Genomic DNA, 12509 nt, shown 5'->3' with positions numbered 1-12509 from the left:
TTTTTTTTGTCTAAATAATATTTTTGTGACATTAATACTTCAACGGTCGAGTGGTTAGCGCGCAGACCTTACAGCTAGAAGACCAGAGTTCGAATGAGTGGGTTTCCTCCCACATTCCAAAAACATGTTAGGTTAATTGGCTGCACGGTGGTCGAGTGGTTAGCACAAAAAAAACTCCCAAAAAACAGCTAGCATTCCAAAAGCATGCTAGGTTAAAACATGCGACTTTGTAATTGTCCATAGGTATGAATGTGAGTGTGAATGGTTGTTTGTCTATATGTGCCCTGTGATTGGCTGGCCACCAGTCCAGGGTGTACCCCGCCTCTCGCGCGAAGACAGCTGGGATAGGCTCCATCACCCCATGCAACCCTCGTGTGGATAAGCGGTAAAAAATGAATGAATTATTAATGATTCAGTTGTCTTCAAATCTGTTTTGTTTCTTCAAGACCTTTTGTTATAGTATCTAATAAATGTTCCAAAATATGGTCAAATTCTAGCATTATATTTGTATGAATATTGCAGTATATTGTTATTATTTCCATCCACAACAGTTGACAATCACAGCATCTTATTCCATTTCTTAATTACTAAATATGAATTTATTTTCATTATATTCCATGACGGGCTGAGCAATTAGCGCGCAGGCCACACAGCGAGGAGACCCGAGTTCAATTCCACCCTCGGCCATCTCTGTTCTCCGGGTACTCCGGTTTCCTCCCACATTCCAAAAACATGTTAGCTTAATAGGCGACTCCAAATTGTCCATAGGTATGAATGTGAGTGTGAATGGTTGTTTGTCTATATGTGCCCTGTGATTGGCTGGCCACCAGTCCAGGGTCAGGGTTGAGCCAAGTTATCCATGATTACGTTTACGCCCATATCAACATATAACATGGTTAGCAGGGCTACAACCCAGACAGGAAGTGTGCAACTTCCAAGGAAACAAACACTTGATTTCAAAAAATATACAGTATACAGTTTTTTATACCGTTTTTTTTAATAACAATAAATATCCAGTAATCCCTTGTTTAGCGTGTCTAATAAGTAGTCTAAAGTGTCTAAAATAAGTAGGATTCCTTATTTATACATCAACTATTTCTGTTGGTAGAGCACAGAAAATTTGTTGACCTTCCAAAAATATTTTTTAATATAATTAGAGCCCTCTAGACATGGAATAACACCCCTATAGTCACCTTTACACTTATATAGGACCCATATAAAACCCATATAGGAAGGTTAGGTTAGGCGAGCAGACAGGAAGTAGAGGTTTAGCTTGCTGCAACAGTAGCCCATGTTTGGGATTATTGTGAGTTCATTCAAACTTGCAACAAAAGCTTGTTGTTGTTCCAGCAATCAAGACTGGTGCTTGTGTGTCACAGACAATTACATCATTTTTTTTTTTTTGTCTGCAGAATTTGAACTACGTGAACCTCCGGTCCATCACTTCATTCCACATGTTGATTAATTCCATCAGCCCTGGAGAGAAAATGTTCTCCCTCTCTGACTCTCAAGTGTCAAAAATCAAGTGTGCTATCAGCTCCTTTCGCATATAGCATAGCGCATAGACACATATTCTCTCTTTTCAGAGGCTACATCATGTTCCGAGCTGTCGATGAAGCTTTTTTTTTTTTTTTCCGCTGCCGTCCTGCAGGATGCACACAGGCAGTCCTTATATGGTCAGTAGTAATTAGAAAGCAGCACACAGTCATTTCCTCTCTCTCAGCCTTAAGCCTTCATTGTGCTGACATCAGCACTCAGCTCTGCTGGCTACAAGTACACACACACACACACACACACACACACACGCTTCTGCTTTCAGCTAAATGATGGTTTAAAAAGATACATTTGAGCGTCATTGTGAGTGTGACTGCTGGTGTCAACGTAACAGTACTCATCATCATCATCATCTCTTATTTAGTTATGAGTCACCAGACACACTGCTGAGAAAAAAAATAATATATTCATTCATTTTCTACCGATTATCCTCACCAGGGTCGCGGGGGATGCTGGGTACACTTGGTACACCCTGGACTGGTGGCCAGCCAATCACAGGGCACATATAGACAAACAACCATTCACACTCACATTCATACCTATGGACAATTTGGAGTCGCTAATTAACCTAGCATGTTTTTGGAATGTGGGAGGAAACCGGAGTACCCGGAGAAAACCCACGCTCCACACAGAGATGGCCGAGGGTGGAATTGAACTTGGGTCTCCTAGCTGTGAGGCCTGCGTGCGAACCCCTTGTGCAGCCCCGAAATAATATTCATTCATTCATTTTCTACCGCTTATCCTCACAAGGGTTGCGGGGGGTGCTGGAGCCTATCCCAGCTGTCTTCGGGCAAGAGGCGGCGTACACCCTGGACTGGTCGCCAGCCAATCACAGGGCACATATAGACAAACAACCATTCACACTCACATTCATACCTATGGACAATTTGGAGTTGCCAATTAACCTAGCATGTTTTTGGAATGTGGGAGGAAACCGGAGTACCCCGAAAAAACCCACACATGCATGGGGAGAACACGCAAACTCCACACAGAGATGGCCAAGCCGGGAATCAAACCCGTGTCTCAGAGCTTGTGTGGTAATTTCATTCATTCTTTCATTCATTTTCTATCACTTATCCTCACGAGGGTCTCAGAGGTGCTGGAGCCTATCCCAGCTGTCTTCGGGCGAGAGGCGGGGTACACCCTGGACTGGTGGCCAGCCAATCACAGGGCACATATAGACAAACAACCATTCACACTCACATTCATACCTATGGACAATTTGGAGTCACGAATTAACCTAGCATGTTTTTGGAATGTGGGAGGAGTACCCGGAGGAAACCCACGCATGCACAGGGATGTCCGAGGGTGGAATTGAACTCGGGTCTCCTAGCTATGAGGCCTGCGTGCTAGCCACCAAAATAATATATTTTAAAAATAATAATGAAAATACAAGAAAGTATTAAGACAGGAGGGCAAAATACGTCAATTTCTCAGGAAAACAGGAGTGTTGACACGTTTTGGAATCAAACCAGCCTCCAAAAGGTGTCAAAAGAAGAGGAAGGTGAGAAAAATACAGACAGGAAGTGACGTGAAGTTGGAGGAATCAGAGGTATTCAGAGCCATAAAAGTCCAACTCGCATGTTCTACTGTTAACACGGTCACTTCTTTTTTGTACGACATAAAAAAAATTGCCTCTACACTTTATAAAGGCCACAGCTTGACCCTGTAACAGACTATTCTATATGCACGATTCCCTATTGGAAAATATATGGGCAAGTCTACATGAGAACAAACACACACACACACACTCAGTTGACAAAGAGCTTGAAGCTAAATGCGGCATTTAAAAAAAAGCTGTGACTGTCGGCGTCATGGCAACCAGCACAATCCTCATCAGCATCATGTCTATTTTCCTCATGCCTGAGCTTGCACGAGGTGTTCACAAGCAACGAGACACGTCACCAGCACGTGCACACACACTGTAAGGCTCAACACTGAACCCGCATCATCGGGTGTTGTTAGCGTTACGGGGAGGAATCAACCAGCAGCAACAATCTGGTGAATTTGCAGCATTTTGGCCATTTTCCACCTCGCTGACATCCACCAATCACGTTAGAGAAGACGAGGATACAAAGCGCACTGAAGGCTTATAAGAGTAGAACCAAGAAATACAAATATATTCTCATATTTTCATAACCGGGGCCACCATTTTGGTCTCTCAGCGGAGTTTGGGGGCATCAATTGGGGATGGGGACTCGCATCTTTGAGGGGCAGCAGGAAGTCAAGGAAATGAAAATCGGGCCTGAAAATCGGAAAATCTAAAATGGTACAGTGTTTGTCCCGCTTGGCAACCACAAGCTGGATGCTGCAAGCCGGCGTCATGGCAACCAGTACTATCATCAGCATCTCTCATTCCAACATGGTCAGCTGTGCCTGGGGTGTTTGGGAGTAAACACACACACATACGCACGCACAAACACACACGTCATGCAGCATCCTCATCCTCAACAACAACACAAAGTTGTGGACGCGCCACACGAGGCCACGGGAAAGGATATGGCCATTCGGTGATCTTCTTGGCGTACTTCCTCACCACGTTGTCCTCGCTGAAGAGGAAAAGCGAGCGGTTGACAGTCAAGCAGCTCTGCCGCACCGGGATGGGGTTGTACAGGGCCATGGTCCGGGCCCTCTGGGCCATGGACTGCTTATACATCCGCTGTGCTCCCGGGGGTCCCCCTTGGCGGCTGCCTCCACGGCCGGCACCCCCTTGTCCGCCAGCACCCCCGCCGCCGCCGCCCCCGCCACCGCCCCCATACCTGTTGGGTAGCTCGTCTCCAAAGCGCGCCATTCTGCACACACACCAAACGCCAGAGGTTAGGAAGGAGCCGGGGGGGGCAGCTCAGAGTGGCACCTCCACATGCCCCCTCCTCCTCATCAGCCTCGCTTCCACGCGCTCCTTTGGCGGCTCTCCTCCTATCCAAGATGTCAAGATGCTTTCCTTTCGGTTGTCAGCGGCGGGAAGATACCTCCATTAGGTGGGTGGGAGTGGGGGGGGTGAGTTTATGTCATTTTAAGCCCAACCAAAGAAGAAGAAAACACTTCCTGCATTTTTCCACAAAGAGAACACTCCATTTTTTTAAAGATGCATAGATGAATCTTGCCGGAGACTGCGTCGTGGCCCCCCCTCCTCTTCCTCCTCCTCCTCAGTAGCCTACCGCATCCTGACAGCATCCGCAGTTGGCTTTTCCCCCCACGCCGAGACCCATTTCCACCCCCCCACTCCGCCGGACCAAAAATAGCAAAAGATAAGAGAGGAATCTTTAATAATTCATTGATGCGCAATGTTGGACGCGGCCGCGCTCGCCGAGCGTCGATGCGCCACTCCGGTTACAAGCGCGCATAGCGAGGGGGGCTTCCCCAAAATCCTGGTGACATTTGTTGATATTTGATGATGGACGGTGCGGCACCCCCCCCCCCTCCTCCTTCTTCTTCTTTTCCTCCTCCTCCTCTTCCTCCTCCCCCTCCTCCCCCTCCTCACCAAGGCGTCGCTCACTGATTTGGGGCGTGATTGCGCGCACTTGGCTACGAAAACACAACAGTGGTCAGTCCGGTTGCTTAAATGGCTTCACCTACTCTTCCTCCTCCTCCTCCTTCGGCACCTCCTCCTCCGCGCCGATGAAAGCCAAAAAGAATGTCCACAAAAATCATCTATAATCCAGACTCAGGGGAAGCAGCATCCCGGGCGACGAAGATCCGGAGGAGAGCAGCATCATCAGAACCAAGAGGTCTTCATCTTCATCATCTGCCGCCAAAAGGTGCACAGTCTCCGCCCAGCAGCATCGCCCGCCAGGCTCCTCAAACCAGAGAGAGAGAGAGAGAGAGAGGAGCCCGCAGAAGTCCACCAGAACCTGCTCTCTCTATTTCCTGCCTCAATTAAAAAAAAAAAATTCTTCCTGTTTCGTGAAAGCCCCCCCCCCTGAAGGAGAGATCCGGGGGGCCGGCTTCCCGAGGAGATGAGCCAGGAGATCAAGGCGCCGTCTCCGGCTCTCTGCTGGTGCGCTCACTGGTTCGTCGTGTTGCGGGCGCGCACACTCAGCATCTGCTCGACGATGATGAGAACCGAGCGCCGCGCGCGGGTTCGTGGACAAACCTGGCAGCGCACGCACGACGCACGGCACCTCCCCGGAGCACACACCCCCTCCCCCCACTACCACCCCCCTCAACAGAGCACGACGGACATCACATGACTGTCTATGAAGACTAGCTGTCCTATAGTCAGACTATACTAGTAAACTAAACTAAACATTAGTTCTTTGGGGGCCACTCGGGTGCAACTTACTTGGAACTGTGGGGTCAATCGGGAAGTATCCTTTCCAATAAAAACACTTCAATTGATTCCCATTTGGAGCAAATGCTGTTCTATGGACATTTCCTTTAGGCAACTTGTGGAATGTAGAATCCAAAATACACTCTAAAAAATAATTCAGAGTATCTTTTGACGCCACTTGATTTAATACATAAATGCAATGTAAAAAATGTAATTAATTGATTTAGATAAACTTTCTCAGTTGCTAACTTTATTTTTTAAGTTATGTTCAAATAATAATGTTGGCTATTCCATGAACTTAATTTAGCATGTCATATACACTCAAATTTTATTGTTGGTAAGCTTAAAACAAAATTCAAGTTGCCATGACTTAATAAAATTAGCTTGGTAACATAATTTTTGTCAACATTTACCTTTCCATTTTAAGTTCCATCTCCTACAAGACAAGACAGTGCAGGAGGCTGAAGCAACATTTCATGGTGAGTAAAATGTATTTCTAATTGTTCTACTGAAGTGATGGCTTTAAATTAGTCACAGTAGACTTTCATTGAGATAAGTCAAACTTAGCTTGTTTAAACATGTGACTGCTAGCTTGTATAGCACTGTTACCACATGTTAGTTGTATTCTTCCTCTTACACGCTAGTTTAGCCGTGTAACTGCTATCTACAGCAACTGTTACCCAAGTGCCACAGCCAATTTTTTTCCAGAAAAAAATATATTTTGTTCATTCACATGTGCAGCTGGACTTTCCCCCAAATGGTGATCTGATGTTCTGAGAGGAATCAAAGTAGTAAGTACATTCTTTATCTTGTCTACCTGTTTAAATCTGGAGGTGGAAATTTATCATCATGTAAATGCAATGATGTAATCTTAAATTACTTTAATCAGATTTACATTTGTTAAATGTGTCATTGTTTTGAAATATGGGTTGTGATTGCAAACTTTGTAGATTTGAAACTTCTACACAAACTGGGTTGCTAAGACACTACAGGTTGCGTCATGGCCATGGTGGGGAACGTCTGTCATGCATTCACCAGCACTGTTTTTGTTCATTTAAAACATGGGGTAGCCTGAGATCCCATTTATCAAGAAATCACTCCCGTGAAGCTCAGCAAGGTGTCAGGTCAGAAACTCTTTCCTTCACTTGCCAGCTTTCATTCTTTTGCAGTTTGTCTCTTGCCATAACATTGGACGAGTTGTCTTTTGCTGTTATATATCTATGAAGACTTTGTATGTGGTTATTTTGAGCTGCTCACACAAACATACATAAGAATTACAAACTTTTGTCACAGAGGAGCAGTTGAAATGTAAGATTGTTTTCTTACTTTTTTTTTGCAACACTCACGTTCAAAATAAAAATATGCAGCTAATTGCACAAAAGCAGTGGTTGAACTGTCTTTCTTGAAAGTACAAAAAATACCAAAAAGAAAAAATGAAGTGTATGTATATATATATATATATATATATATATATATATATATATATATATATATATATATATATATATATATATTAAGTTACTGCTACTTAAAAAGCTGTGTGCATTGTTATTATAATTAAGTAGACAACAAATTAAACTACTTTGAATAAAATGATTAAGTCTGTTGACTCAACATATTTTTTTGAGTTACGAACTTAAAATCTTGTCCCTATGACAACAATTATTCAGTAAGCATTACTTAAAATAAGCTTTGAGTGAAGAGGAAAAGCTATTTCGTGCAATGCAATATTGTTTGTTGGTTCAAAGCAATTTCAAATTAAGTTGTCATAACTAAGAAAGACTAATGGAAACTGTTGCGTTGATTTTTTTTGTTGAGGCTAAACATTTTTTTTTTGAGTGTACTAATATTTCCCTTTTAGTTATTTGATGTAATATTAGTAATATTACATATTACATCATTTATCACTCGTCGCTTACATTCCAAAAAGGTCAATCCGATTCCAAAATGGAGGAACAAAATAGTTTGTTGCATTATTGGCTACAACCGCGTGACCTGAAAGCCGAATGAAGATGTAAAGCAGGCTGTTATACGATCTACTTTGGAAACTTATGTTCCAATTTATATATTTGGAAATTCAACCGACGCCACTTAGAGCTTAAAACGTAGCCTACATAAACAAAACACTAAATTCTGCAAAGATGAGTGGGACAGAATTCCTCCAAAGCGCTGCAAGAGACTCATTGCAAGTTAGTGCAACCGCTTGATTGCAGTTGTTGCTGCTAAAGTGGCCCATCCAGTTATTAGCTTTACTGGGGAGTCACTTTTTCACACTAATATTTACATTTGTTTTATGATCTGAAACATGAAAGTGTGACAAACATGCAAAAAAGTCACATCATAGCTGCCATGAAAGATCTTTAAAAGTACATTTTAGAAGCTTTTGGTGAAATTTAAGCTGATGAATTTAAAAATATCCTGCGTATCCAACCTTTCAGAGGACATTTTGGTTTGCAAAATTTACGTTTTGTCACACAATACGTCACAAAAGATCTTTAAAAGTACATTTTACAAGCTTTTGGTGAAATTTAAGATGGTAAAATAAAAATAACTTGCGTATCCAACCTTTCGGAGGACATTTTCATTTACAAAATTTTTACGTTTTGTTACACAATACGTCCCAAAAGATCTTTAAAAGTATGTACATTTGAAAAGCTTTTGGTGAAATTTAAGATGGCAAAATAAAAATAATCTGCATATCCAACCTTTCAGAGGACATTTTGGTTTGCAAAATGTACGTTTTGTCACACAATATGTCACAAAAGATCATTAAAAGTACATTTTACAAGCTTTTAGTGAAATTTAAACAGGTAAATTAAAAAATATCCTGCGTATTCAACCTTTCAGAGGACATTTTGGTTGGCAAATTTTACGTTTTGTCACACAATACGCCACAAAAGATCTTTAAAAGTACATTTGAAAAGCTTTTGGTGAAATTTAAGCTAGTAAATTAAAAAATATCCTGCGTATTCAACCTTTCAGAGGACATTTTGGTTAGCAAATTTTATGTTTTGTCACACAGTATGTCACAAAAGATCTTTAAAAGTATATTTTACAAGTTTTTGGTGAAATTTAAGCTGGTAAATTCAAAAATAACTTGCGTATCCAACCTTTCAGAGGACATTTTGGTTTGCAAAATTTACGGTTTGTCACACAATATGTCACAAAAGATCTTTAAAAGTACATTTTACAAGCTTTTGGTGAAATTTAAGATGGTAAAATAAAAATAACTTGCGTATCCAACCTTTCGGAGGACATTTTCATTTACAAAATTTAAGTTTTTTCACACAATGTCACAAAAGATCTTTAAAAGTACATTTTACAAGCTTTTGGTGAAATTTAAGATGGTAAATAAAAAAAATAACATGCGTATCCAACCTTTCAGAGGACATTTTGGTTTGCAAAATTTACGTTTTGTTACACAATATGTCCCAAAAGATCTTTAAAAGTACATTTTACAAGCTTTTGGTGAAATTTAAGATGGTAAAATAAAAATAACCTGCGTATAAAACCTACCAGGCATTTTGGTTTGTAAAATTTGAGTTTTGTCATGCTATTTTTGTCATCGCAAAACATCCTTAAAAGTATATTTTACAAGCTTTTGGTTAAATCTAAGCTGGTAAAAAAAATTGTTGCTGTAGCTCAGTACACAGTACCGAACCCCAAGTGTGAACACCTAAACCTTTGACCAGGCTGGACCACTTGCCCCCACTCCCCTCAAGGTCAACTAATATACGTCTTGTTAAAGCAGGGAAAAGTTGCAAGCAGCAGGCGAGTTGAGTGAGTTTTGTTGGATTTTTTGGTTTATTGTTTTTTTTTTTTTTTGAGGACGTGCTGTTATTTTGAGGACTCCTTTGAAAGTTGTGTGTTTTTTCAACTCCCCTCATCCCTCCACGACGCCGTCTGCCAGTCTGGCTGCAGCATCTGACTGCTGTTTGAAGCCTCCCAACAACAAGCTGTTTGCCAGCAAGCTGTCGCCGCTCCACACAGGTGGAGCTCCCACTCGGACTTGCCGCTTTATTCTCCATTATAAAAGAAGAAGGGGTAGAAAAGAACAAAAAGGTGGAGGATGGCTTTCCAAAGCATCCTGGAGCTGTCCAGAGTGCTGAAACATGGACACTTTTATGCCCTTCGCCATCTGTCAGATGCTAACAAGTATTTGTACCTTTTGGACGTGGACTGTTTCTTCTTGTAGACACGCCCTATTGACGCTGCTTTTTACACTTGTGACATTTAGGAATGTTGAATTTTGACCTTGGAACAGGTTATGTACGGGGGGGGGGGGGGGGCAATAATCCCATGAGCTGTTCAAGTCGTAAGTTTCTTTCTAATCTTTAAAAGTACATTTGAAAAGCTTTTGGGGAAATTTAAGCTAGTAAATTAAAAAATAACCTGCGTATCCAACGTTTTAGAGGACATTTTGCTATGCAAAATTTAAGTTTTGTCACACAATATGTCACAAAAGATCTTTAAAAGTACATTTTACAAGCTTTTGGTGAAATTTAAGATGGTAAAATAAAAAGAATCTGTGTATCAAATCTTTCAGAAGACATTTTGGTTAGCAAAATTTAGATTTTGTCACACAATAAGTCACAAAAAATCTTTAAAAGTACATTTTACAAGCTTTTGGTGAAATTTAAGATGGTAAAATAAAAAGAATCTGTGTATCCAACCTTTCAGAGGACATTTTGGTTTGCAAAATTTAGATTTTGTCACACAATACGCCACAAAAGATCTTTAAAAGTACATTTGAAAAGCTTTTGGGGAAATTTAAGCTAGCAAATTAAAAAATAACCTGCGTATCCAACCTTTTAGAGGACATTTTGTTATGCAAAATTTAAGTTTTGTCACACAATATGTCACAAAAGATCTTTAAAAGTACATTTTAAAAGCTTTTGGTGAAATTTAAGCTGGTAAATTAAAAGAATCTGTGTATCCAACCTTTCAGAGGACATTTTGGTTAGCAAAATTTAGATTTTGTCACACAATAAGTCACAAAAGATCTTTAAAAGTACATTTTACAAGCTTTTGGTGAAATTTAAGATGGTAAAATAAAAAGAATCTGTGTATCCAACCTTTCAGAGGACATTTTGGTTAGCAAAATTTAGATTTTGTCACACAATACGTCACAAAAGATCTTTAAAAGTACATTTGAAAAGCTTTTGGTGAAATTTAAGATGGTAAATTAAAAGAATCTGTGTATCCAACCTTTCAGAGGACATTTTGGTTAGCAAAATTTAGATTTTGTCACACAATACGCCACAAAAGATCTTTAAAAGTACATTTTACAAGCTTTTGGGGAAATTTAAGCTAGTAAATTAAAAAATAACCTGCGTATTCAACCTTTTAGAGGACATTTTGCTATGCAAAATTTAAGTTTTGTCACACAATATGTCACAAAAGATCTTTAAAAGTACATTTTAAAAGCTTTTGGTGAAATTTAAGCTGGTAAATTAAAAGAATCTGTGTATCCAACCTTTCAGAGGACATTTTGGTTAGCAAAATTTAGATTTTGTCACACAATACGTGACAAAAGATCTTTAAAAGTACATTTTACAAGCTTTTGGTGAAATTTAAGATGGTAAAATAAAAAGAATCTGTGTATCCAACCTTTCAGAGGACATTTTGGTTAGCAAAATTTAGATTTTGTCACACAATACGTGACAAAAGATCTTTAAAAGTACATTTTACAAGCTTTTGGTGAAATTTAAGATGGTAAAATAAAAAGAATCTGTGTATCCAATCTTTCAGAAGACATTTTGGTTTGCAAAATTTAGATTTTGTCACACAATACGTCACAAAAGATCTTTAAAAGTACATTTGAAAAGCTTTTGGGGAAATTTAAGCTAGTAAATTAAAAAATAACCTGCGTATCCAACCTTTTAGAGGACATTTTGTTATGCAAAATTTAAGTTTTGTCACACAATATGTCACAAAAGATCTTTAAAAGTACATTTTAAAAGCTTTTGGTGAAATTTAAGCAGGTAAATGAAAAAAGTTTCTCGTTTGCTTTCTGACATCGTGACGCTCTTCCCTATTTTCCTGCTTCGTCGTGTAATTCCCGTAAAGGCTGCAGGCATGACACAAGCCCATTCCCACCGCCGGCAGTACAAGAGAGTGTCGGGAAGAAGGAAGGAGTGGGAGGTGGTGATGCTGCTGGGGTGTGGTGGTGATGGGGTGGGAGGGGGGGGGCTGTGATGTGTACAATCAGAGCAGACCACACGGTGGTTGCATGGCGGACATAACTTATTGATGGTGGGGATGGATCGACATGAAGGTGAGGATGTTTCCCCTCCTTCTCTTCCCGCCATGATGCCAGCACTGCAGCTGATGAGGAAGGTGACGATGAAGATGGTGTGTGCATGTTGGTATTGTCATTCAGTCAGCGTTTGCACAGGCAACCCCCGCAGGAAGTCCTGGTACCTCCCCGCCTGAAGCGACCACCCCTGCTATCCTGCCCCCCCCATTCCCCACCCCAGGCTCTCTAGTAACCGCACTCTGATCTCACCCAGCAGGCTAAAAGCTGCACACACACACCACAATATTAGCACTATTAAACTACCGTTGAATATACTAAATATACAAAAGTAATCATTTAAAATGTGAATTGTTTAAGTGGAAAATACATTCATTTACAAACATTTCCATAAGTTCATACAAATGTAAAACAATTTTAGTTATGCAT

The 12509-nt window shown here is 40.7% G+C and overlaps 1 protein-coding gene across 15 annotated transcripts in view; it reads right to left on the bottom strand.

The window, feature by feature from the left end:
• The window catches only part of cacna1ab (calcium channel, voltage-dependent, P/Q type, alpha 1A subunit, b), an 89441-nt gene extending 83733 nt beyond the window's left edge, over positions 1–5708 (bottom strand). For all 15 annotated transcript variants that reach the window (XM_078793535.1, XM_078793542.1, XM_078793544.1 and 12 more), the window contains exon 1: positions 4057–5708. In XM_078793535.1, the coding sequence (XP_078649661.1) occupies positions 4057–4345 (289 nt within the window). In that variant the 5' untranslated portion in view covers positions 4346–5708. The remainder of the gene's footprint in view (positions 1–4056) is intronic.
• Positions 5709–12509: the final 6801 nt, after the last annotated feature.

The sequence above is a fragment of the Doryrhamphus excisus genome, linkage group LG9 (assembly GCF_037039965.1).
Source record: "Doryrhamphus excisus strain RoL-2023G ecotype Guam linkage group LG9, RoL_Dexc_Guam_v1.1, whole genome shotgun sequence".
Classification (NCBI taxonomy): domain Eukaryota; kingdom Metazoa; phylum Chordata; class Actinopteri; order Syngnathiformes; family Syngnathidae; genus Doryrhamphus; species Doryrhamphus excisus.
This window is presented reverse-complemented; position numbering and strand designations above follow the sequence as displayed.